Source organism: Arabidopsis lyrata (assembly GCF_000004255.2).
Source record: "Arabidopsis lyrata subsp. lyrata unplaced genomic scaffold ARALYscaffold_1, whole genome shotgun sequence".
In the NCBI taxonomy this organism is placed as follows: Eukaryota; Viridiplantae; Streptophyta; class Magnoliopsida; order Brassicales; family Brassicaceae; genus Arabidopsis; species Arabidopsis lyrata.
Genome location: NW_003302555.1, coordinates 8,542,552 through 8,568,606, shown reverse-complemented (window position 1 = coordinate 8,568,606; position 26,055 = coordinate 8,542,552). Strand labels below are relative to the sequence as shown.

Sequence of the window (26,055 nt, the reverse complement as noted above, 5' to 3'; positions counted from 1 at the left end):
TTAAATTAATTTCGTACCAACCAAAATAAATTCCAAAATTGGCGATAATTATTTTGATTTAACATTTTCAATTGAAAGTTGAAAATTGAAACGCTCCATTTTTCCGCCATTGAGAGAAAGAGACAATGGAGGAGAAACAGAAAAGTCTCAGTCCTCCGCCGTGCCCTTCCACTGTAACAGTGCGACGGAATCCTTCGAGGAGAGCTAGAGCAACGCCGTATACAACTGCAACTAAGCCACCTTTCTCCTCTTTAGCCTCCGCGATAACCCACGACGTTCCTACTTTTCCGATCGACGAGATTCTCTCCATCCAAATCCCACAATCCGAACCAAAACAATCGATTCCAGAGAGTTTGAAGATTTTCCTGAGAATCAAACCTTTGAGAAGCTTCACCAAGGTTACCACAACGAAGGCCAGACCTAGAAATGTGTGGCCACAGAATCTTTCGAAGAAGAACATCGCGAAAGAGAACAGGAATCCGGAGATTACGAAGAAGGTTAAGAAGAAGGACGAAGAAGCTTGTATTACTCTCAACGATCCTTATTCAGTCACATTAACTCCGCCTCAATCGTTGCAAGAGCTGAAACGAAGTAAGACTGAAGTATACGAAGGGTTTTCTCATGTTTTCCCGGCGGATTGTTCTCAGGTTCGATCAAATTTCGTATCGATTTCGCTTTATTTTTGGTGGAATTTGAGATTGGATCAGAGTTGACGAGTTTTTTTGCTGGTTGTAGAACGATGTGTATGATAAAATGGTTCAACCTTTGTTGGAGGATTTCATGAAAGGGAAAAGCGGAATGTTGGCGGCATTGGGACCTAGCGGCTCGGGGAAGACACATACGGTCTTTGGAACTTTGAAGGATCCTGGAATTGTGCCAATTACACTCCATCGAATTTTCAAGAAGAGTGATGAGAGTTCTTCTGGACCTTTGAGGTACTGTTTGTTCATCTTAACTACTAATAGGTTATGTAGTATTATGATACACCATGGATGTGTCAATAGCAGAAAAACCAAAGTGTATGAAACAATGAATTTGTTTGGACTACACACAGCTTTGTATCTTGTTGTTCTATAACATCTCATTACTTTTCTTCAGGTTATTTAACTTGTCCATATTTGAAATATGCTCTGAACGAGGGAAAGGGGAGAAAGCTTATGATTTACTAGGTGGTGAAAGCTCTGAATTGTCTGTGCAGCAATCAACCATCAGGGGTTTGAAAGAGGTTTGTGAGTTTTTTTTATGTGTGTGGTGTTTCTTGTGTTGACCATAACAGTCAGTTGCTTTTCATAATGATAGATGAATATATAACTCTCCGTCTTTTCTCAATCATTTGTGTTAAGTAGGTCCCAATCCAGAATTTGGAGGAAGCAGAGTCTTTAATTGGACAGGCAATGCTGAAACGTGCGACAGCTACAACAAACTCAAATAGCCAATCAAGGTACTTGGATACAAAAGTTTTGCACACCAACTTGATTTTAACCTTTGCCAACACACCCTTGTACCCTTATTTAATCGATAAATTAACTGAATTAGAAGCCCTTTCACATGGAAGATAGAGCCATTTTCAATAATGTCTATCTAGATGTCTTCATGTTCTATATTAATTTTGAAATTACTCGCAGTCGCTCACAGTGCATCATTAACATACGAGCATCATGCAATGGCTTTTCCAACGAAACAAAAATGCAGTCTAGTGATGCTATGCTGACAATAGTGGACCTGGCGGGAGCAGAAAGAGAGAAAAGAACTGGAAATCAGGTTTTTATCTATTTGTTTACACTTTGTATATGGACTCTTTACATATTTGATATGCAAAGCCACAAATATGTCATATCTGAATGTATTTGTCTTATAAATACAGACTCAGTGTAATAGTTAGGAGAAAAGATCCTAGCTTAATTACAGATTATAGGTGACTTTAAGATATAACAGTGAAGATGTCTTCATCTGTAAACTAAAACTTGGTCCATGTTTTCCCGTTCAAATTGTTTTGCAGGGAGAAAGGTTGGTTGAGAGTAATTTCATCAATAATACATCCATGGTTTTCGGTCAATGTTTACGGGTAAGGCCATTGATTTTGGACTCCCTGGAGCTGACCCTTATTTTATCTCTTTTTTTAATGCCTCCAATTCCACTATCCATGAACACTCGGTATCTGTTGGCAGTCACTGTTGGAGTACCAGAAGAACCGAAAGAAGGGATTGCAGAAACATCATCAAAATTCTTTGGTAGCGTCTACCTTAAAACCCTTTACATTATCTAATCTTCCATGCTATATGCTAATATGATTTTGGCTTTATGTAGCTAACAAGGTACTTGCGAGATTACCTAGAGGGAAAAAAGAGGATGGCTTTGGTATGCGTAACAGATTTGTGGGATTTCTTCTTGAGTTCTTTAACAAGAGTTAATTTTCAAATATTGAAATTTTTCTTCTCCTCTTCTATCTATTTTACAGATTTTAACTGTCAAAGCAGGGGAAGAGGATTATCTTGATACCTCCTATCTTTTGAGACAAGCATCACCCTATATGAAAATCAAGTAATATTTGGTATTATGAACTCAAAGAGGAAGTCTAGTTTTCTTGCAAGTGCTAATGCCTTCACATTTGTTGTTTTATTTAGATTTGATAACACCGAGGAACCTTGCAACAAGAGACAGCTCAAGACATTTCCAAGAGCTGAAAAAAACAAGAAGATTAAACTTAGCGCTCCCAAGACTTCCCAAGTAAGTGTGGCTTCCTCTACACATTTTTATTGTATTTTCAGCAAAACTGAAAAGTCGTCGGCATATGCCATTTACTAAAAAGCGTGTTTGCCATCTCTAGATTGAAGAAATTTTTCATGAAGAGAGAAGCCAAATTTCTCAGGAAGGTGGGATTTTGCTCTGACAATTTTTCCACACTTTTGAGTGCACGGAATTTACGTCGCTTTCTTTCTGTGATCTCTCATGTCTCATCTTTCCTGAGAGACAAGGAGATGAGAGATCACAGAAAAGACCTGTTTACAAACAAGTAGGCAAATGTCTAATATGTTTTCTCACCAGTGCATGTGCAGGGAAAGAAAGCTGATCCAGCAGACCGATCATCTCCAAGGCTAGAGCCTGTTTCCCATGATAAAAATGAGCGAGAGCACATCATCATGCGGAATTTTTCTAAAGTCTTATGGAATGTTTTGAAGCAGTACAACGAGAAATTAAAAGTAATATCCTGACTTTGCCTTTCATATGCCTCTGTTTACACTGAACAGATTGTGATTGAGCTTATGTCCTTGAAGCTATGATGTATCACAGTTGAAATATATCTTTTGTTCTTTTTCTTTTTATCATCTTAGGTTGCAGAAGGTGAAATTTGCACTCTCAAGGATAGCCTTCGAAGAGAACAGTTAAAATCTCTTGTTTTGGAGACAGAGTTGAGCAGTCTCAAGTCCTCTTGCCTGGCAGAGCCATGTATACCTGAGGTAGAAGCCTTTGTACATGCAAAAGAAAACTTTGAGGTTGCCGCGAGTATGACAAATGTGGTAGTAAGTTTGGATAAGGGGTTCTTCTTAATACTTCACTTTCTCATACCTGGCAAAGATATTTATTGGTAATCACAAATTTTCAGAGGAATGTAGATGATGATTCTTGCAACCTTATAAAGGCAAGAAAAGAAGCTGGAGCAGAAGAATCCAGCGAGTCTCCTGTGCCTTATGTTGTAGTAAGTTTGAATATGTTTTCTTCTTAATACTCCACTTCTCATACCTGCCAAAGATATTCATTTTTAATCACAAAATTTCAGAGGAATGTCGATAATGATTCTTGCAACCTTATCAAGGCAAGAAGAGAAGCTGGAGCAGAAGAATCCAGCGAGTCTCCTGTGCTAGTAAGTTTGGATATGCTTTCTTCTTAATACGTCACTTCTCATACCTGCCGAAGATATTAATTGCTAATCACAAATTTTCAGAGGAATGTCGATGATGATTCTTGCAACCTTATCAAGGCAAGAAGAGAAGCTGGAGCAGAAGAATCCAGCGAGTCTCCTGTGCCAGTAAGTTTGGATATGCTTTCTTCTTAATACGTCACTTCTCATACCTGCCGAAGATATTTATTGCTAATCACAAATTTTCAGAGGAATGTCGATGATGATTCTTGCAACCTTATCAAGGCAAGAAAAGAAGCTGGAGCAGAAGAATCCAGCGAGTCTCCTGTGCCTTATGTTGTAGTAAGTTTGAATATGTTTTCTTCTTAATACTCCACTTCTCATACCTGCCAAAGATATTCATTTTTAATCACAAATTTTCAGAGGAATGTCGATTTTGATTCTTGCAACCTTATCAAGGCAAGAAGAGAAGCCAGCGCAGAAGTATCCAGCGAGTCTCCTATGCCAAGCAAAAATGTAGTGCCTGCCTGCTCGTTCTAAGGCTGTGCATGTCCAAATATTTATTTGATATTAATAAGTAATAATAACCTTCAATTTGTGTTTTAAGGTGAAAGATGCTGAACTTGTTCGATGTCACTTGTCTTCGCAGAATGATGCAGAGCCAAGAGTAAGGCTAGTTCAAGTTGATACATTCTTTGTGTAATTCAGAAACTTGTCCACGAAATCATGTGCTTTGTTGTGTGTTTGCACTTATCAGCAGTCTGTCAATTCTGAAGAAAATGTGGGGATTCCTTCTGCGACTACTCATGTTGAAGCTGAAGTTACTGACTTTCCAAGAGATCAGGTATATGAAATATTTTCAATACATCCGTGAGTTACAACAAGTCAACAACTCACAGAACGAAATGAACTCAAAACTGATTTTCCTCTAGGCCATCCAGAATCAAGATGATCCAACACCTTCACCAGAACAAGTTGAAGTTGGTCAAGATTTCATCAATAGCCAGATATCTAATGTTCAAACAAAATCCGCAGTATCCCGCCGATTTCCAGATTCAGAGAAAAAAGAAAGGTTAAGAGTGATTTCTGATCTTCACATACAGTTTAAAGACAGTTTCCTCTATTGAAGCTGTAGGAACCAGTCACTTTATCTTTCTGTCTAATTTTTTTTGGTTCTGTTTCAGAAACAGAAGACTGTTGCCAGTGTCATCCAGATCGCTAACTGAGGAAATGAATGACTTGAACATAAAAGAGAACCAGATTGAGAAACCACAGGTTGGGCCATTCTCAATCTCTTGCTCCTCCACAAACCTTGACAACTTCACCTCATAGCACAAAAAATCAAATTTCACAATGCTCCAAAACTGGTATAACTAAACTTCATTCTCATTTCTAGGTTAAAACCGCCAAGACTTGTGTTCAAAAGAAAGCAGAATCAATCCAAGGTCAGGAAATTGCAGTCCCTGCCCGTGAAGCAGAACCTGCATCAACTAAGAAACAGAGGAATGGACAGAAACCAAAAAGGTTGTTCTTTTGCCAATCTTTATTTCTTCGTTCTCAGTCTCTTCTTTTCAGGTTTACTCAAATAGAAAACCTTTGTTCCTGTGACAGGAGACTCCAACCTGCTTCGTCTGTGTTATTAACAAGAGAAATAAACACCTTAGAAATCGAAGATGATATCGCCGAGCCAAAGGTATGACCGAACTAGACACAAAGAAGCAAACTTCGACAATGTTGGTAAAAAGTTTAATAGATCGAAATCGTGTGATTAAGTTGTCAATTCACTTGCAGGGGACCAGAGGTGGAAAGAAGACGACAGTGTCACAACCGAGAAGCCAAGGGAGTGTCACTCTCCTCCACCTCCTAACAAACAATCTTCATCTCTAAGATTTATCAAACAAACTTACGTCAACATATTATTGTACCTTCTATTGTCTGTCTTAAAAAAAGGTTTAAAATATCAAATCCTGGTTGTATATATGTCAAAAAGAAACTGAAATATTTCAACTTTGAAGTCTTATTACAATTGAGATATTTAAAATTTTGGAAAACAAGCTCTGTTATCAGATTCATTTGCATTTGTGTCTCATTTCAATTTTCAAGTCACATTCAATTGTCAAAGATGGTCAAATCCGTCCCCACCTGATCCTCTTAAGTCATAACGCATACATGTTCATTGTTAAACCAGGAAGAAAGTAAACAAGTTATGTTTGCAAGGAGTGGGACAATGATGTTACTGTAAGAAAAACTTAACAAAAGTGCAAATATAAACTATCCTCAAAAGGAGACTCATCTTATACCACTTGTTCATTAATGTAAAGAGACAGAGAACATAGTCAAAGTTTTTAAAATGGATAAATTATCCGCAAAAGGTGACAAATGTTCATTGCTATAATAGCAGTAACCTGAAGAGATAAAGAGATGATCACTAGGTAGAATGTTGGAAGAAGATTCTTTGATCCTTGCTTCAACGGGTTTTCTTCTTCGTCTTAATCTCAACGTTGTTGTTTGCAGCTGCACAAATCTTATTCCAGCAACGGAAAGAAATGAGTGAAGGTATCAAGACCCACCATCCATTAGCCCCGATGTAGTAGGAGTAATAGTAGAAGGAGTTTGTAGCAAAGTTGTCTCCTTCCAAGATAGCAGTAATGAAATAAACCAAACATCCGTAGAGCTGGCCAACCGAAATCACAAGCTGAAGCACGTAGCTATACGACTTCTCCTTAGCAATGGCATATCTGATTATCATCAACAACAACTACTTTACAGTTCATACAAAAACCAAAAATGGTTCATTTGAAATGAATGGAAACTTCTTACATAGCTAGGAGACAAGCAGGGCCAACGATAACAGCAGTGATCCCTTCAACAGACACAACTGCAGAATCTCTACCTGCGTATCTCGAATCACCTTTGCTATATTCTTTCCCTGTGAAAGAACTTACGAATTGGTCTACTTGAACAACAATACCAACACTAAGAAGAAGAATATAAAAGAACTTACAGACTTCAGCGAGATAACAAGAAGTGTTGTCCTTGAAAAACTCAGGAGAGAAAACGAAATAGCCTTCGAGGATGATGTGAGTGAGACCAGTGAATGCCCACCAACACATAAGCAATTTCTCAACTTTAGCTTTCTTCCTCCCTGATAAACCATTCAGTAACAAGTTTCCGATTTGAGTCAAACTCAGGTCAATTTTGTCGACTATATATTACTCGCATCAGTTCAAATTCAACTTAAATCGATGATCTGGTTTCGATAGACAATGCAGAGAGAGAGAGAGAGAGAGAGAGAGAGAGAGAGAGAGAGAGAGAGAGAGAGAGAGAGAGAGAGAGAGAGAGAGAGGGGAATTGGGATTATTACCGAAGAGAAGCCAGACGAGGAAGACAACAAGGAGGGAAGAGCCGAGGTAGATAGTGACAATGGAGGACATCGACATGGAGATTGGTACGTATCCCGGCAGTTTCAGATCTCTCGGAACGTACGGATGCGCCAATTCCTCCATGGTTTTTTTCTCTCTCTCTGTGTTTTCTGGTCAATGACCCAATGTGAATTAGTGGAACTCTCTACTAGATCTGAGTGCTGATGATGTGCTTACTACTAATCTCTTCGATCCCAGAAATTTATTCACTCGTGTCTTTTTTTAGTAATAAATGGTCAAAGTAAATTATCAGAAGGAGACCTTTGTTTTATAATATAATAGTTCTTTGAGAACTAAAATCAGTAGCGTCAGGATGGCCGAGTGGTCTAAGGCGCCAGACTCAAGTTCTGGTCTTCGTAAGAGGGCGTGGGTTCAAATCCCACTTCTGACATTACTTTTAATCTCTTTATATTTTAATATTTTGTAAAAATTGTCCACACGAAGATCATTGATACAGTAAAAACCTCTAAAATTAATAATGTTAGGACCGAAAAATTTTATTAATTTATAAAAATTTTAATTTATCGATAAAATTATTAATTTATATAGAGATTTTACTAATTTTGTAAATTTCTAAAAAGTTTATATCTGAAAAGCAGTTTTTCCTTATAATTAATACTCTCTTCGTCCCATGAAAATAGATTTTTAAAAAATTTCACATTCTTTAAGAAATAACGTATAATGACAATTTTAACCTTTTAACCTTTTAACACATTTTAAAGAGTATATTATTTATTGTTCTTTAATAAGGGTAAAATAGATAAACTGTTTTAAATTTGACATTGGAAACACAAAACTTCTATATATGTGGGACAAATTTTTTATTCTAAAAAATATATCTTCGTGGGACGAAGGGAGTATATTGTTTGGTTTTGAGTTGGAAGTTGATGTAGCTTTACAATTTTTTTGTATTTTCTATTTAGTTGGTTGTATCAATGAGTCCCATAACTGCATTTAGATAGGACATGCGGAGGTCACTAGAAGCTACAATCACCTTATTATGCGGAGGTCGAGGAGGATGAGCATAATAAGTTATAGTAGTCTCGGTCGCTTTTGAACGAATACCAGATTGAACCAAAAACTCTCCAAGTGTGAGCTTCCGTGTCGTACGCATGAACCACACCTTTGAAAGTATTATACTTCATCTCCCTCACCACAAGATACTTGCCATCATACGCAACCACGTTCCAGCATACAAGATTTCTTTCTTCCATAGATACGTTCATTATCTGCTTGGTGAGGGTCCACTTGGAATTTTCTATTAGTGTGTGAACTGAGATATTTTCTTTCGTCCCTGTTATTAAGGTTAAACGATTGTTCTTCTTGTCTTCGCGAAAAATGGTTTCATATCCGTTTCTCCACCATGGAATATGGAAGAAATCAAGCGTGCTTGCTCTGTCTCCGGATTGAAAGCTATGATGCTACCGTCGTTTCTCAACCAATGAAGAGTGCCGTCCAAGTAAACGGGTTTCATCCACACCGTGAGATCACTTTTGGAGGTGGTGGTGACCGTCGTTTCCGATAACCTCCAAATATATCCGTCACTGATCTCGAATGCGTACACCGTTTCCATCTCCAAAAATATCATTACGATCACCACCAACTATCTTGGACATAAGTTTTGACCCTGAGTGATCCAGGACTCGGAACCTCTTTGTTAGTGGGTTTGCCACAAAAAGATCACCGATGTATAGTAGGAGAAGGCCGGAGCATGAGCCGAAAATGTAACATGGCTCTTTAAATAGCTCTACTTCATTTCCCGTTGACGTAGAATCGTAGGAAGAGAAAGACTTACAGAAGACGTAATGGGCGCCAAAGCTGCTGAGGTGAAACAAACTGGATCCAACCCGGAAAGAGTATTCAGATTCAAAATCCGGATCGTCGGATATATGCGAATTGATATATCTATTAGTGCATCGCATCATCGCTAGAGATTTGAGTTCCAATCTGAAAAGAATATTGTCGAGAAGATGAAAGGGTAAATCATTCATGATCAGATCCAAGTGAGAATCTTCCTAAATTTTTTTTGATTGTTTTTGTTTATTTCAGTGATTTATAGGCCAGCTTGTTATATAGACAACAAATTCTAGCATGAAAAGAAATAACAATCAATTCAAGGACAATCTCACCATTATAAGAAATTTGAAAATATCATTATTATTTAGTTTTTCTAGATTGCAAAATAAATTTTAGTAAATAATTTGAGCAAAATGTCACCAAAAGAGTATAAATATATCTACCGGTAATAAATATTAATTATGTCAAAAGTTACTAATTAGCTAACAATATATTTGTCTTCTTGGATGATGATGATGTCAAAAAATAGTCAAATACTATATTCATTATTAAAAAATTAAAATTACCCAATTCTATTAGAAATAAATCTTGTGACACAAGGGTTTGGAAAAAAATAAAATATATATCAAATATTTTGATGAAATAATGAAAAATTAAAAAATAGTATTTTAGATTGCACAATAATTTATCAGTTATTATTTTTTACTCTTAGAAAAAAGTCAACAAATACTATATCAAATGGTAATAAATATTTTTGATTAATTTCTGAAATTATTAAAGTTGATTAAAAATCATAATTGGACAAGAGTCCAAAATTTCCAATACGGGAACATGTCATATTATTTTAAAAATTTCTTTGAGAAAATTCACGTTTTACATTGAAAGGTTTTATACGCTAAGGCCCAACCCAGATAAAAATATAGGTAAAAGGGCTTGTGTTGCATTTTATACAAACTTCAGGCTTCAAGCCTTCAACTATCTTGCCGAAAGTGGTTTCTACTTTCTAGTAGAACAATGTGCTATGTGAGACAGAGTTTCAACGTGGTAACATTTTTGTTCTAGCTTTTCTTTTTTTTTGGCTTACTGAGTGATGGATCGGACATCGGAGGATGTGTATGTGGAACGTACAATTTACAAAAAAAAAAACTATTTTTACTAATCGGAGAGAAATTGAAATGAAAACGGGAGGTCATTTGAGTTGTGTGATTGATAATATGTTGAGAGAATTTTTCGAATCGTGAAATCAGATTTAGTGGGGGTTAACTTCTCACACCCGTATAGCAAAAACCATTTTTGTATTATTTTATCAAAGCATAAGGACTTGCAAAGTTTGTTTCTTGCCAAACAAGTAACCGAATACATCATTTGGTTGGATTGATTATTTTCTCTTCATTGCTATTGTTATGTATAAATAAGCATTGACCAACATTGTTTTTTTCCACATGCGCCTATTGGGCATGTCTTTTGGCTATGTAGACCATCGAATTTGACTTTATGTCTCCCACCACGAGGTGGAAGGCCAAGCCATTGTACATCACTCTCTCTGCAACCACTGAGTTGCCAAACTCCTCTGGAGTTAATGCGCCCTGTAAAGCAATCCCATGAGATCCACAAAAATAGTTCCCAGGTTCAAAAAAAGGAAATCATATGAATGTATCAAACCTTTAAGAAAGCAAGAGGAATTAACTCGCAGCGGCTGACATTGTCAAACGGCATTACATCCACAAGAAAAGCAACTCGGCCGCGTTTGGAAATACCACACCATGTCCCACCGTTTTGTCCATAGAATCCTCCCAATATCTGTTTTTCTTCATCCCAATCCGCCACGTTTACTGGGCTTCACTCCAGTTAAAAAAGAAATGAAAGTAAAATCAGTATTAATCAACAATGTATATTGGATCCACAAAATAAAGACATAAAAGCTCGAATGTAATAAGACTTGCCAGGATTCCCGATTCTCCCTGTTCTGCATCAGCATAAGTTGTTTCTCTCCCCATTTGAACGCCACTACTGCCATTTTGTTGAAAGAATATTGTAAGTTTTTTTGCTATTTGAATCTCTTGCTCTGTGTTTTTTCTTTTTGTTGTGATTCTGTGTTGTGACCCCTACTCTGTTTTTATAGCCGAGAGATGATTCAACTGTGCTCTGCTTTTTCCTTTATTGTCAACTTCTTCTAACGTAAGTACCCCAACGGGCTTAAAAGTTTCTTTATCCATTTTTGGATATAGCTTTTGCTGTTTTCTGTCACCATCATTCTTACTCTCTCCTCCATTCACTAACCACCATGAACCGTGTCCATGTTATACAATTTACTTTTACAGAGTCATGTATGTTATGTAAAACCACGAAAAAAGTCTTCTAGAAGCATAAACTTACTATACCAAGTAAAATGTAAGACACAGAGAGTTTCAACATTTCTCAAAATTCTTCCACTTTAGCTCTATAGCTTTTTGCTGATTGAGTAAGGAGGACTCTTTTCTATGTGGAACCATTCAGAATTATTTTTTACTATACTAAGAAGAAATTACAAGAAGTGGTTTCTGGTAGCACACAAGTTTAAGACTCATATCCAACTACTCTTTGGTCTTAGCTAGCTTTGGTAGTCCAATTCTAGTAGCTCTAGTGCTTATTGAGTAATTAAGGAGAAGTCATGTTTACGTGGAACCATTTATAAAATACTTTTACTAATCGGAGTAAAATTGAAATGAAGACGTTAACCAAACCATCACCACACGCTTAAGAGATTCCTTATGTAATTTTGGGTATAGCTTTTGCTGTTTTCTGTCACCATCATACTTATTCTCTCCTCCATTCAGAAACCACCAGGAACCGTGTCTATGTGATTATACATTTTACATTTACAGATTCATGTATGTAAAACGAAAAATGGGGCTTCTAGTAGCATAATTAAACGTGCTATGGTTCGTAAAATATAAGATACTGATCGAGTTTCAACATTTCCTAAACTGTTCCACTTTTGCTCTAGCTTTTTACTCATTTGGTGATATATGGACGAGTCGAATGTATGTGGAACCCTTTGAAAATTCTTTTTACTATTCTAAAAATATACAAAGTTGGTTTCTAGTGGCACACAACTTCAAGACTGTAGTAATATTTGGTCTTTGCTTCGGTAATCCGAGCCTAGTTGTTAGGTGACCCTGTATAATCAAATAGACGCTAAGCTAAGTATACATGTGGAATCATTTAAGACTTTAACATATATACCAACAAAAAAAAAAAGAGAATTCTAGTGACACATATTAGAATAAATACATGTATATAGCTTATTATGTAAATACAGTTGTAACTATACAGAGTATAAAAACTCTTTGTACACACATTTACCAAATAATGAGAATGAATCTTTTCCCTTATCTCTCTTACTTTACTAATCTAATAACACAAGTGGAAGATTTGCATTCATACGTAAAACTTGATCACTTTCAGTTTCGTTACGGACCTGTGAAATTGAGATTTAGCATATACCAAAATCTAAAAAGGGTACCATAGGGTTTTTTTAGTGGCTCCATATTTATTATCCCTAACCGTGTATAACCTTGGAGATTTGTGTGATACTATTTTATGATAATTTATGAACGTAATCATTTTGGCAAATTGTAATGCTTTTTCTTATGGGTTCTTGCTTTTTCTACATTCCTACGTTCATACTAATTATGATAATTTATGAACGTAATTATTTTGGAAAATTATAATGCTTTTTCTTATATATGTTCTTGCTTTTTCTATATTCCTACGTTCTTGATGTTTTCTTAATAATGGTTTAATCATTCAATTAAAGTGGAAGCACAAATGTGCTATAGTAAGTAAAATGGAAGACACATTGTTTCAACATTTCTCAAATTGTTCCACTTTTGTTCTATAGCTTTTTGCTGATTGAGTAAGGAAGAGTCATGTTAGAATATTTTTACTATAGTGAGAAAAGGCCTTCTAAGACATATAATCTGGTCAAAAGAACCACCACATACGACAAAAAGCAAGCGAGAGAACGACAGTGATTGCTCGTGATACGCCGTGACATGTAGATGGTGAACCACTCCTTTCGTCCAGAGCACCTTCGTAGACCATCTGCGACGACGTCGTCCTGCCGGAGCTTGGACTTGTCGTCGTCATTGTCTCTGTGCTCTGTTCCTCGGCTGATTTTAGGCTGCAAATAAAGGAATAAGTGAATGAATGAAGTTCCCACGTGTCTCTAAGTCTAAGTCTATTAGTTTATTGATTTATAAATTTATATAGGATTTGAAATTTTTTTATTATCAAAACATATGAATTTTGAAATAACATGTATTTATCTATGGATTTGAATTCTTCTATTGTTTTTTTATAAATCCATTCAAATCCATTTAAAACAAAATTTGGATTTTGAAATCCAAAACAAATGACTAATATTTAACTAAGCAAACATAGAATTTTAACTAGTATTTATAAATCATAAAACCAATAACACATGATTTTAATTAGGATTTTAAAATTGATTGAATTTTAGATTTCTAAATCTTTATAAATCCATAAACCAATAAAGCCTCCTTATATATGGGCGTGACAAACGATCATTGAACGAAAATAAAACTTGTATAGCAAAATTAATGATTATAGATGAAATTATTGAGTATCTATTGACTTCGACTATACAACAAGCCAAAATCCTTCTTATCATAGAGGAAAATTATTTCTAATCACCTTTTACGAATTGGGTGAAAGTAAATAGATGAAGGGTGTTTAAGGAATTTACCTGGTGTTGGGAGAAGGACAGAAAGTGATAACGTAGTTGGGAGATTTCGCGCACGTAAATGTACTAGACTTATCGTCATACGCGTAGCTATAGGCGCGTGGACACGCGCTCTTGAAGATCCTCGAGTACGAAGACGGCTTACACGTGTCAGGCGACCCAAACGCGCCGCTGCAGCAATACTCCGGCTGCCGAAACGCTTCGCACGCGCTTTTACACGCCATCGTCACCACCCCTTTCCCACCGCCGCCGTCGCCTCCGACGCTATTCACTCTTAGCTCGGACGGACATGAGCCGTTTAAATCGACGACGCAGCCAGTGCTGCTGCAATTCTGACCGGAGCCACCTTGAGGAACCACCAGCATCTGAACATTGTAGCCGTCGACGAGGCTGACATCGTAGAAATCGAGTCCTCCGGAACCGTCGAGGGTAAATTCAGCTAGAGTCGCAGGAGGGGCAGCTCCAGCGCCGGAGCATTCAAGTTTTCCGGAACCGCAATCTCCAGTTGCGCAGGAGAATTTTCCATCGGAATTGGTAGAGCAGAGTGTCCTTCCCCAGAAACGACCGCCCCATGAAGACGGCGCGTCGATTGTACGCGTCTCTCCTTTCTGGAGGACGAAGCCTGTAGTTGGTAATGGAGGAACTCCGGCGTTAGATAGAATTCCCGGCCAGACTGTGTATTCGCACTTGTTCGAAAATGTGAAGCTCCTTGACATAACTCCTGAGATTGAAGAAATATAAAAATGGTTACACACAGTCGTTGAATCTGTGAGCTTAACAGGTAAATTAGAGAAAGATTATTACCGGAGAAGAACAAATTCGAAAACAATAAGAATAAGAATATCAATGCCATGATTATGCTGCAGAGAAATGTGAACGCTCTGTTTCTTCTTTAGGGAGCGAAACAGAGAAGGTAAAACAGAGGAGTGATTTAAAAGAGTTAATTCTGTTGACGATCTTTTTATTAGCTACAATCCATAGGGGCTACAATCAAGTGTTGCTGTATATTGGTATGTCTGATGACGTGGTTGATTTTTAGTGGATATAGGATTTAGCCGTTGAATCAAACGGTTACTGACAAATGAGCCTCTGACAAAAAGAAATAGCCTGCTAGATTTCTCCTTTGTTGGTCGGCTCTAAGAAAAAATCTCAACCATTACTATTGTCATCATATAAATTGAAAATATCTTCGATCGAGTCATGATATTTTATGGCTTGGAGGTAAAATTATAGCGCAAATGAATTAGTAGTCTAACCCAAAATCAACTAATCCAGTAATTCAAGTGTCTTAACTCTTAAGAAACCATTACTTGTTTAAAAGAATTTCATTTGGTAATGTTTATCTATAATAAGATTGGATATTACTCATCTCATTGTCATAGGATTGGTTAGCTACCATAATATACAGATTGCTGTCAATTGAATGCAATTCTTTAACCATTTGTTTGTTGTTCCCTATCAATTAGTTAAAGAAAATGACATTTTTAGATGGATACCTATCAATGTAACTTTGAGCAATATAATGGCAAGAAATGAATGATAATTGATTAAAGAACTCTTTTTTTAGTATAATATATCTAAAAAAACTTATCTTCACATTACAGAAATTCGGAAGCAGAGAATTACAGTTTTTTTCAGCTATACTTGCTACAGAATGTCATAGGGCTTCTGATCAGTAGACTTCAACGTTCCATTGCTCTGCCTTCTTCAACTGCTTCTTATAGTCAAACCAGTCAATACCTAAAACCATCACAAAGTCATTTGAGTGTTATTGCTTATGCAATGGATGTTTCAAGAATTAGAGTGCTATTTATTTGCTCTTTTTTACCGTCATTTGCAGCCAATGAGACCATAATGTCATCAATTCCTTTCTCCATTCCCTTGAGCCCACACATGTAGACAAAAGTGTTGTCTTTCTTCAACAACTCCCATAATTCAGCTGCGTACTGCGCCATCCGAGTCTGGATATACATTTTCTCTCCTTTATCGTTCGCTTGTTCTCTGCTTATAGCGTAATCCACCCTGAAGTTCTCGGGGGCCTTTGCTTTCATCTTATCAAACTCCTGATTTTTCACAACAAGAAAGAGCATTGATTTACTTTTTGATTTGGAAGGATTTGAATAATGAAGCCAGAAGAAGAGTTAGCGTGTCTGTGCCTCTTGGTAGAGCAATGAGCTAGTGGTTGGTACACCCAAGAACAACCAGGCTAAGCCATTGAACTGCATTTCAACGATTGCAAAGATGTTAGTTTCCAATACATTTGCTCAAAATCAAGAAGATTATTGACCGAAATCATTTACTTCACCTTGTAGTCATCATGTTTCTCAAAGAACATCTTCCATAAGAAAGACCGGAAAGGAGCAATTCCTGTCCCTGTGGCAAGCTGTGTTGTTCATAAAGAAGAAGGATATTACTAGTGTTTAATTCAAGAAACAGAACCTATAGAGGTTTAATTATAAGCAAGTCAAGATATTTGAGGTTTAAGGGAGAGACCATAATAACAGTGGCGTTTGGATCCTTTGGCATAAGCATTTCTTTGCCTACAGGACCAGTCAGCTTAACATCACTTCCGGGTGCCAAATCACCTGAAAAAGAAAAGTAAAAGAAAACACAAAGCTTGAATATAGGAAGAAGTTTAAACACAAAAACAAGACTTTTTCGTTGGTTACTTACACAAGAAATTTGAGCAAACTCCTTTAACAGTCTCTCCTTGGTCATTAGTATAGACAAGTCTTTTCACACACAAAGAAACCTGAAACAACTCCTTCATTCACTCAACCAGACAAAACAAAGCCTATTCTTTCGTACAATCTGTAAAGGAAATGGTCTATTACGGTTTCAGAATTGCCGAGATCTCCAAGAGCGCTGCTCGCTATCGAGTAAAGTCTGACCTTGTGAGGCTTTCCATTCTTGTCAATTCCATCTGCAATCACACCAACAGATTGTCCTTCTCTGTACGGGATTTCTCCTATCACATAAATGCTACTTCAATTACCATCAAGAAAAGAATCATTATAAGGAACTGTAAAGTAAGAAACATGTTGTGAAATCAAATAATGGAATCACTACCTTCATGGCTCAAAACCATGTGCCAGGTCTCTCCAGGAGCATCATCAGCTGTGATTTTGGTGTTGAGAAGGCATTTTCCAATGTAAGGCTCCTTTGGTCTGTACCTATTAACAATCACACCTTCCTCATTCTTCTTTGACACTTTCTCAACTTTCTTGGCAGGAGTAGGAGTATCTGTTTCTGTTGTGATTTGTGCTCTTATGGAAAACACTCTTTTGCTTGTCACTACATTGTTGCTTTTGTAGTAAAAAGCACCCTTTAACACACACAACAACAACAAAACCAGAGAGACCTAATCAAGATCCCATCAACAGTACATTGATCTTGCAAAAGTTTTTGGTCATATTTGAGACAATAGAATCTAAGTACAAACCTAGAAGCTACTTATCCAAAGTCCCAAACTTTACTAACAACAAAAACAGAGACCTAATCTAGTACACTGATCTTATTTCTAAGTGAAACCCACCAAATTTCAAAACTGTACTTAACAAGTTACAAGACCCAGAAGGTTATTAGCAAAACCCTAAAAGCAGAGTATCTCTAGACTCTCGACTACACTTGACTTCATCATTATCCAGTTGAGAAAAGCTTTAAAATACCTTACTAAACCTGATCCTTTCAGGAGCAATGGCACAACTTGTAGCTGGAAACGAAGAAGAGTTTGAAGATGTGAGGGAAACAGCAGCATTCATGGTAGTAGTCATTGCAGAGCAAATGAAATCAAATTGAGAGAAAAAATCAGAGGAATATAAAAAGGAATCAGAAGGAGAAAGATAAGAGAAGGATTAGAAGACATTTGTGTTTGGGTGGATGAGGTTTGTAGAAGAGAGTATCTCGTTGATCAAAGTTGTGGTTATCGTTATTTGACTAGAGAAGCTATATATCTCTTTTGTTTTTTTTGTCCTTAAAATATCTTGTGTGTATAAAACACGAAAATCAACTCAAGTATGATATGTTAAAACAAAATATTTAACACATGTATGCAAATCCCATAATTATATTGCTTTTTCATTTTCCAGAACAAATTTAATAGATAGTAAATTAGTACCCTTAAGTTTCAAATCTCATTAGACACAATCCAATTTTATTTAATTTTTTAAAAAAACTTTAATTATAAAGCAAACCAAAAAATATGATGTGGTCAAACTTTAATTATAAAATTTTCTACCAAAAACTTTAGATATACAGTGTTGCATTTTTGGACAAGATATTATCACCCATAACTTTCGTACTTGATCAAAATTATGTTTTATTATACCTTTTCACTTTTCAATTGATGCCAATACATATATAAATGGTGTACATTAGCACAAATGATGTATAGAAAATTGAAGTTGTAAATTGTTTTCTTTTTATTCGGTGATTGTTGAATCCTGGTCTACCTGTGAGATATCACTTCCACGAGAGTTGATCATGGATTGCATAGCACGTGTACCGAGATGCTACTATCCAACGCTCTCTCTTGTTTCCAAGATGTTTCGGTCTATCGTTGCATCACCTGAACTATACGTGAGACGGTCCATTTTAGGCTGTTCCGAATGCTATACACATGAATAATATCACCCATATACTTTCTTTCTCTATTATTTTATTTTCTTACAGAGAGTATAAATAATCTCATACCCACACATGCTTTAAAAAAAGGAAAAAAGTTGAGATTCACACACACACACATATTTATAATTCTTTAGCGACGATGATATATAACTTTGATTTTATTCCCTAATCCCTCGGGATGTGGCTTATGACCGGAATTTTGGCCTTTGTCTCATTCGCTCGATCGATAGCAAGAGTCAGAAGACCGCCAACCCCCATATCACGTGAACCCCTTGACAATACAAAAAAAATAAAAATAATAATAATAATTAATTAATTAATAAGAATTAGCTCTAACACAAAAAAAAAACTAAGGCTATATATCCATGCAATGAATATAATATAGCTATCTATATCTATAGGTATTCGTACGTACCATTATGAGTTGGCGGCTTCATCCACATTTACAAATTTTTTTATCGAAATCCTCCAACACCTGAACGGCGTCCACTTCCTGATCAGCATGCCCCTCACAATACTCATCTAGCACAAGGACGGAGCTAATCAATGGGTAAAAAGGTTAGTTATCCCCATAACATTTGCAAATTTTATAATTATAAGATAAGTTACTGATGTGTTGCGTTTTTAACGGTTTCGAGTCTTGGTTTAGTCCATGTTTTGAGTCATCTATCGTATCAAAGTCCGTCTTTTGCGCCTTTTCGGTTGTGTCTTGAGTCCTTTGCAGGCTATAGGTGCTCGAGCTGGATTCGGAGCATCTTGTGCATGATTGAGCCTATTCGGAGCTAAAACAATGGAGAAACGGTACAAGAGATCACCAGGAGCTGGGGATCGATCGATCCAAGGCGTGGATCGATCGATCCCAATTGTGACGATGAAACCAAAAGTTCCAGTCGCTCGAGATCGATCGATCCCAGGAGGGGATCGATCGATCCAACCCTCATTCGTCCGAGACAATTGATTCAGCATTTCTGGATCGATCGATCCACCCATGGGATCGATCGATCCAACCCTCATCCGTCCAAGACCGTGATTCAGCATATCTGGATCGATCGATCCACCCATCGGATCGATCGATCCGAGCCTCGACGCCCGAGACGGTTTTCCTAAACCGGGTTTTGTCTTCCTTTTTTTTTTTTTTTTGTACTTGGGTATAAAAACCCCAGAGACCTAATTTTCTTTTGACGTTTTTTTTCTGCAATTTTTCTGAGACTTCTCTCTTGTAAGCAACCTTGGGATTCTAGAGATTCATCCTCTTTGACAATTTGGAGAAGATTTCTAAACCCTATTTCTTATTTTCATTGCAATTCAATTATGTCTTCTTCATCTATTTGTCTTGTTTCTGTTGCTATGTGTGAGTAGTCTTTTAATTAGGTGTTAGGGTTCTAATTAGGAGATTCGATAGATTAATGGATTAATTGTTGTTTGGAATTCTCATTCTCTAGGTTCTTTGATTCACATGTTCTTAATGCTAGAATAGGATTGATCACCCTGTTGTAGAACCTAGGTTTTTCTATGCATCAAAAGTGTTCGATAGAATGCCTGAAAGAATGTGAATTGAGCAATGTATTTCTAGCCAACGAAAGTTGAAGTTAGGACGCATTGTGAACTAAATGAACTTGTTTGATAATGCGAATTTGACTAGGAAATTACATGCGAAAGTTTAGTAATCGAGTAGTCAAATTTAGTGATTAATGTCTTGAAAGAGAATTAGTCTAAGTTGTGTTCATGTTCAAGAACGGTTCGTAATTGTTGAATTCCTTGTCCCATGTTTCCATTGTTTATTGATCTCTGAAATACCCTAATGCCTAATGTCTTTAAATCTTGAAACTTAAATCGTTTAATTTAATTGCATTTTTATTTTACAATTCGGAAAACTCAAACAAAACAACTTTTTAGTTTTAGCTAAGAACAAGTCTCGAAAATCCTTAGAGTATCTTTGGTCTTTGTGGATCGACCTCGAATATACTGCCTAACGGTTAAGTGTATTGAGTTAATTACTCGAGCAATCAAGTTGGCGCCGTTGCCGGGGACCAATTGCGTTACCTAAGGATTTAGGATTAGTTTTTAGTCTAAAGCATTTTTATTTTCTGTTACTAATTTTCGTTTTCGTTTTCTCTTTGGTGTTTTCAGGTGTATGACCCGCAGCCAAGGCTCGTCACATCTAGCGGATTACCAAGAGGATATCGGAAAATTTGAAAGAGCGAATAAGAAAAAGAAGAAGATAGCCGAGCAGAGAGAAGCTGAAATGGCTGAATTTGATGCTGCAGGAAATCTTCAGAATAGGGATGAACTTCCACTTGGAGGTGATCATCAAGGAGTGTTTCAGGATCCTCCACCGCCTAGAAACAATAATGCTCCTGCTGCTGGTGAACGTGATGCTGCTGCTAATGCCGCTCGTGTAGCTGTAGCAAATGCTAGGCCCGTGCCTGCTCGACAGACTTTGAGAGATCATGATGCTCCTAATGTTGTGCATTTTCGAGACAGGAACCAACAGCTGCCAATCAATAGGAATGATTTTGAGATCAAGACAGGGTTGCTATCTTTGGTGAAGCAGAATCAGTTCCATGGTCTCACCTCAGAGAATCCAGTCTACCACTTGGATAACTTCGAGGATATATGCAGTACAACAAGAATGAATGGAGTACCTGATGATATCATCAAATGCAGACTTTTCACCTTCTCCTTGGCTGACAAAGCCCATCGCTGGTTGAAATCTTTGGACACTGAGAATTTAAGAAGCTGGGAAGACTACAAGGCTGCATTTCTGTCACAGTATTTTACTCAGTCTAGGACAGCCATTCTGAGGAACAAGATCTCTTCTTTTCAGCAGCATGGTACAGAATCGTTCCATGATGCTTGGGAGCGGTTCAAAGACTACTACAGAGAATGCCCTCATCACGGGTTTCCATATGCCACTTTGATCAATACTTTCTACAGGGGAGTCGATAAGGACTACAAGATGGCTTTGGATACTGCTAGTAATGGGGATTTCATGACCAAGACTGAGGATGAAGCTACAGAGCTTATTGAGAATTTGGCAACCAGCAACAGTAACCACAATGTTGACTATGACAGGTCGAACAAAGGTGGAGGAGGAGAGTCGAAACAGATTGCTGAGTTGACAGCTAAGGTAGAGCAGCTCCTCAAGAGAGATCAGCGGGTTGTTAATTTCTGTGACGATAGTGGTGAAGCTCAGGTGTATCAAGAGTTCGTCGGGGACGGTTCAGAGGATGTTCAGGCTGAGTTAAACTACATCAACGGTCAGGGCAATTACCAGAACAGGGGATTCAATCAGAACTACAGGAACCACCCTAACCTTTCCTACAGGAGTACCAATGTAGAGAATCCGCAGGACCAGGTATACCCAGCGCAGACGGGATCACAGGGTCAGCAATTTCAGTCCAAGCCTTTTGTACCTGGACAGGGAAATTTCAACAATAAGGTGTTCGTACCTAAGCCACAGATGCAGGGCAATGGGTACAATCAGGGAGGTTTCCAGCAGAAATCTCAGTTTAACAACTTCCAGGGAAGTTACCAAGCACCTACAGGTAATAATTCTGCATCTTCTTCAGGAGACAATGAAATGAAGCTCATGATGCAGCAAATTCTTGAGGGACAGAAAAAGAATGCTGCAGATATTAATGTCAAGGTTGATAGCATGTACAGCGATCTTCATGGGAAATTCGAGTCACTAGCTTCACATGTTAAGACACTTGAGAATCAAGTAGCTCAGACAGCTTCTGCATCTACAAGACCAATGGGGGTTCTTCCTGGAAAGCCGATCACGAACCCGAAAGACTACAACAATGGTAAGGAGTATGTTAATGCTATCTCACTGAGGAGTGGCAAAGAGCTCAACCCAATCCTGAAGAAGGAAAAGGCTAAGGCCATTTCTGATGACTCGGGAAAGGATGATGTTGAGAAGAAATCGGATGATGAGCCATTGGTTGAGAAAGTTGAAGCTGAGAAAACAGTCCCTGATGAGGAGCAGGTTGAGAAAGTTGTACCACCACCTTATGTGCCTAAGCTACCATTTCCGGGCCGCTTGAGGAAGATTCAGAGAGAAAAAGAGTATGCTCAGTGTGATGAGATCATGAAACAACTTCACGTTAGACTTCCATTTCTCGAGTTAGTCCAGAATGCCCCGGTCTACAGGAAACATTTGAAGGACATTTTGACTAACAAGAGGACTCTTGAAGAAGGAGCTGTATTAATAAGTCATGAGTGTAGTGCCATTCTCCAGAACATTGTACCTGTGAAGAGAGAAGATCCAGGTAGTTTTGTGTTGCCTGGTACGATTGGAGAATTTTCTTTCGGTAGATGTCTCTGCGATTTGGGAGCAGGTGTGAGCTTGATGCCTCTTTCAGTCTCTAAGAAGCTTGGTATCACCAAATTCACTCCAACGAAGATGTCGTTGATACTTGCGGATCGTTCTGTTCGATTTCCTGTTGGAGTAGCTGAGGATGTGTACATTCGCGTTGGGAACTTCCATATCCCGACCGACTTTGTCATCATTGAGCTTGACGATGAGCCAAGAGATCCGCTCATTCTTGGTAGACCATTCTTGAACACTGCAGGTGCATTGATAGATGTGAGGAGAAGTAAGATCAAGCTGCAAATTGGTGATATTGTTCAGGAGTTTAACATGGAGAGAGTGATGTCTAAACCCACCATTGAGGGTCAGACATTTTGGGTAGACATCATGGATGAGCTAGCTGATGAGCTCTTAGAAGAGTTGAACACCGAGGATCCTCTTCAGATTGCCTTGATTACAGAAGAGAGTGAGTTTGGGTACCTTGGAGAGGCAACTACTGGGTTTGCTAGGATACTGGATTCTAGTTCACCAATGACAAAAGTGGTAGCAGTCGCTGAATTTACAGAGAATGAGGTAGAGAGAGCTATGGTTGTTTCTACTACAGAGGACTGCGATATTTGGAGCGAGCTGAAAGCTCCAAAAATTGAACTCAAACCACTTCCTGCCGGGCTAAGGTACGCGTTTCTTGGTCCTAACTCCACATACCCTGTGATAATTAATGCTGAGCTGAACAATGTGGAGAGCGCCCTGTTGTTATGTGAATTGAGAAAGTACAGAAAAGCCTTGGGCTACTCTCTTGATGATATCACAGGCATCTCTCCAACTTTATGTATGCACAGGATATATCTAGAAGATGAATCAATGACTTCTGTAGAACATCAGAGACGGTTAAACCCGAATCTTCGAGATGTTGTAAAGAAAGAGATAATGAAACTTCTAGATGCGGGTATCATCTATCCTATCTCTGATAGTACTTGGGTGAGCCCGGTCCATGTTGTGCCTAAGAAGGGTGGTGTCACTGTGATTAAAAACGAAAAGAATGAATTAATCCCAACAAGAACTGTCACAGGACACCGAATGTGCATTGATTACCGAAAACTTAACTCTGCCACCCGTAAGGACCATTTCCCACTACCCTTCATTGACCAAATGCTTGAAAGACTGTCAAACCATCCTTATTACTGCTTTCTTGACGGGTACTCGGGATTCTTTCAAATCCCGATTCATCCCGATGATCAAGAGAAAACCACCTTTACTTGTCCCTATGGTACATTTGCTTATCGTAGGATGCCCTTTGGTTTATGTAATGCCCCTGCCACGTTTCAACGTTGCATGATGTCTATCTTTAGTGATATGATTGAGGATTTTATGGAGGTTTTTATGGATGATTTTTCTGTGCATGGCACGTCTTTCGCTACTTGTTTGTCTAACTTGTGCAGGGTACTTCAGCGCTGCGAGGACAAACACTTGGTTTTAAACTGGGAGAAATGTCACTTTATGGTGAGGGATGGCATTGTACTTGGGCACAAGATTTCGGAGAAGGGTATTGAGGTTGACAAAGCCAAGATTGAGGTGATGATGAGTATGCAGCCGCCGAATTCTGTGAAAGGAATCAGGAGTTTTCTGGGACATGCTGGTTTCTACAGGCGGTTCATCAAGGACTTCTCCAAGATTGCTAGACCGCTCACACAGTTACTCTGCAAGGAACAGAAGTTTAAGTTTGATGAGAGTTGTTTGCAGGCATTCACGTTAATCAAGAACTCTTTGGTGAGTGCTCCTATTGTTCAGCCACCTGATTGGGAGCTACCTTTTGAGGTAATGTGTGATGCCAGTGACTACGCTGTGGGTGCTGTTCTGGGACAGCGGAAAGATAAGAAGTTGCATGTTATTTACTATGCTAGTCGCACTCTTGATGGAGCACAGGTGAATTATGCAACAACAGAAAAAGAACTCCTCGCGATCGTGTTTGCTTTTGAGAAGTTTAGATCCTATCTGGTTGGGTCTAAGGTTATTGTTCACACGGATCATGCTGCATTGAGATACCTGCTGTCTAAGAAAGATGCCAAGCCGAGACTATTGAGATGGATACTTCTGTTGCAGGAGTTTGACTTGGAGATTAAAGACAAGAAAGGTATTGAGAATGGTGTTGCGGATAACTTGTCTAGATTGAGAGTTGAGGAAGATATTCCAATGAGAGACGCTCTTCCAGGTGAAGAGCTTGCTTTAATCGCAGACCGCTACATTAGTGAGATGGAGAGAGCACGCGTCAACGCTCTTGAGCTTATGACGTTACACACTGGGGAAGGCAATTTGCCTTGGTATGCTGATTTCGCTAATTACTTGTCTTGCGATGTTCCACCTCCCGATTTTACAGGTTACGCTAAGAAGAAGTTCTTGAAAGACGTGCAGCGTTATTACTGGGATGAGCCTTACTTGTATAAGAAGTGTGCTGATAATCTTTTCAGAAGATGCATTCCCGAGAGTGAAGTTGCTGGTATCCTCCATAGTTGCCACGCTTCAGATTATGCAGGCCACTTTGCTTCTTTCAAGACTGCTACAAAGGTTCTCCAAGCTGGTTTTTGGTGGCCTAGCCTGTTCAAAGATGCTCATGAGTTTGTTGCGAGATGTGATGCTTGCCAGCGCAAGGGGAGTATAAGCAAGAGGAATGAGATGCCTCAGAATTTCATTCTCGAAGTTGAAGTGTTCGATGTGTGGGGAATTGACTTCATGGGTCCTTTCCCATCCTCTTATGGGAATGAATACATCTTGGTAGCTGTGGACTACGTTTCTAAGTGGGTTGAGGCTATAGCGAGTCCGAAGAATGATGCTGCGGTGGTCCTCAAGATGTTTAAGAAGATCATCTTTCCGAGATTCGGAGTCCCGAGAGTGGTGATTAGCGATGGTGGAAAGCACTTCATCAATAAAGTTTTTGCGAACTTGTTGGCGAAGCACGGTGTTAAGCACAAGGTAGCCACACCATATCATCCCCAAACATGTGGCCAAGTTGAGCTTTCTAACCGAGAGATTAAGGGAATCTTGGAGAAGACTGTAGGTAAGTCTAGAAAGGATTGGGCTGCGAAGCTAGATGATGCTCTTTGGGCATACAGAACCGCCTACAAGACTCCAATTGGAACCACACCGTTCAACCTAATCTACGGGAAGTCTTGCCATCTACCGGTTGAGCTAGAGTATAAAGCACTATGGGCTACAAAGTTGATGAACTTCGACATCAAGCCAGCTGCGGAACGGCGTTTGGTTCAACTCAATGAGTTAGATGAGATCCGTTTGA

The 26,055-nt window shown here is 38.3% G+C and overlaps 5 protein-coding genes and 1 non-coding gene across 21 annotated transcripts; 2 read left to right on the top strand and 4 right to left on the bottom strand.

The window, feature by feature from the left end:
* The first annotated feature begins 60 nt into the window (after positions 1 to 60).
* On the top strand, positions 61 to 5,931 carry LOC9326430 (kinesin-like protein KIN-6). Of its 16 annotated transcripts, none has more exons than XM_021013647.1 (25): positions 61 to 647; positions 736 to 935; positions 1,099 to 1,225; positions 1,347 to 1,441; positions 1,626 to 1,761; positions 2,000 to 2,065; positions 2,169 to 2,231; positions 2,308 to 2,358; positions 2,459 to 2,541; positions 2,625 to 2,727; positions 2,828 to 2,873; positions 3,046 to 3,200; positions 3,333 to 3,458; positions 3,605 to 3,697; positions 3,779 to 3,862; positions 3,944 to 4,027; positions 4,109 to 4,201; positions 4,283 to 4,375; positions 4,467 to 4,526; positions 4,617 to 4,703; positions 4,792 to 4,931; positions 5,044 to 5,134; positions 5,256 to 5,383; positions 5,471 to 5,552; positions 5,651 to 5,931. In XM_021013647.1, exons 1-25 carry the CDS (start codon positions 126 to 128, stop codon positions 5,744 to 5,746), a joined length of 2,904 nt encoding a protein of 967 aa, XP_020869306.1. In that variant the 5' UTR covers positions 61 to 125; the 3' UTR covers positions 5,747 to 5,931. The 16 variants fall into 16 exon arrangements, with proteins under 16 accessions (XP_020869306.1, XP_020869299.1, XP_020869300.1 ...); XM_021013640.1 differs by having other exon boundaries at positions 3,333 to 3,515; XM_021013641.1 differs by having other exon boundaries at positions 3,333 to 3,518; positions 3,605 to 3,694.
* Positions 5,932 to 6,116: 185 nt separating this feature from the next.
* LOC9326429 (probable 3-beta-hydroxysteroid-Delta(8),Delta(7)-isomerase) lies at positions 6,117 to 7,479 on the bottom strand. The gene is made up of 4 exons (XM_021013654.1): positions 7,224 to 7,479; positions 6,864 to 7,004; positions 6,680 to 6,788; positions 6,117 to 6,597 (listed from the first exon to the last, which is right to left on the bottom strand). Exons 1-4 carry the CDS (start codon positions 7,363 to 7,365, stop codon positions 6,327 to 6,329), a joined length of 663 nt encoding a protein of 220 aa, XP_020869313.1. The 5' UTR covers positions 7,366 to 7,479; the 3' UTR covers positions 6,117 to 6,326.
* Positions 7,480 to 7,588: 109 nt separating this feature from the next.
* Positions 7,589 to 7,672, top strand: TRNAL-CAA. Its single transcript has one exon. It is a non-coding gene; the product is annotated as a tRNA-Leu (tRNA).
* Positions 7,673 to 8,339: 667 nt separating this feature from the next.
* LOC110225042 (F-box protein At1g20360-like) lies at positions 8,340 to 9,339 on the bottom strand. The gene is given in 4 exon segments (XM_021013653.1): positions 8,340 to 8,479; positions 8,481 to 8,611; positions 8,614 to 8,870; positions 8,872 to 9,339. Coding segments are annotated over 4 exon segments (837 nt in total). The 5' UTR covers positions 9,273 to 9,339; the 3' UTR covers positions 8,340 to 8,431.
* Positions 9,340 to 12,903: 3,564 nt separating this feature from the next.
* On the bottom strand, positions 12,904 to 14,902 carry LOC9326426 (thaumatin-like protein 1). Its single transcript, XM_002890318.2, has 3 exons — positions 14,630 to 14,902; positions 13,829 to 14,546; positions 12,904 to 13,243 (listed from the first exon to the last, which is right to left on the bottom strand). Exons 1-3 carry the CDS (start codon positions 14,676 to 14,678, stop codon positions 13,045 to 13,047), a joined length of 966 nt encoding a protein of 321 aa, XP_002890364.2. The 5' UTR covers positions 14,679 to 14,902; the 3' UTR covers positions 12,904 to 13,044.
* Positions 14,903 to 15,348: 446 nt separating this feature from the next.
* Positions 15,349 to 17,820, bottom strand: LOC9329148 (ferredoxin--NADP reductase, leaf isozyme 2, chloroplastic). Its single transcript, XM_021013651.1, has 9 exons — positions 17,494 to 17,820; positions 16,895 to 17,150; positions 16,660 to 16,793; positions 16,499 to 16,577; positions 16,319 to 16,410; positions 16,131 to 16,208; positions 15,982 to 16,044; positions 15,654 to 15,888; positions 15,349 to 15,565 (listed from the first exon to the last, which is right to left on the bottom strand). The coding sequence occupies exons 1-9, from the start codon at positions 17,596 to 17,598 to the stop codon at positions 15,498 to 15,500; spliced, it is 1,110 nt and encodes a 369-aa protein (XP_020869310.1). The 5' UTR covers positions 17,599 to 17,820; the 3' UTR covers positions 15,349 to 15,497.
* Between the last annotated feature and the right edge of the window lie 8,235 nt (positions 17,821 to 26,055).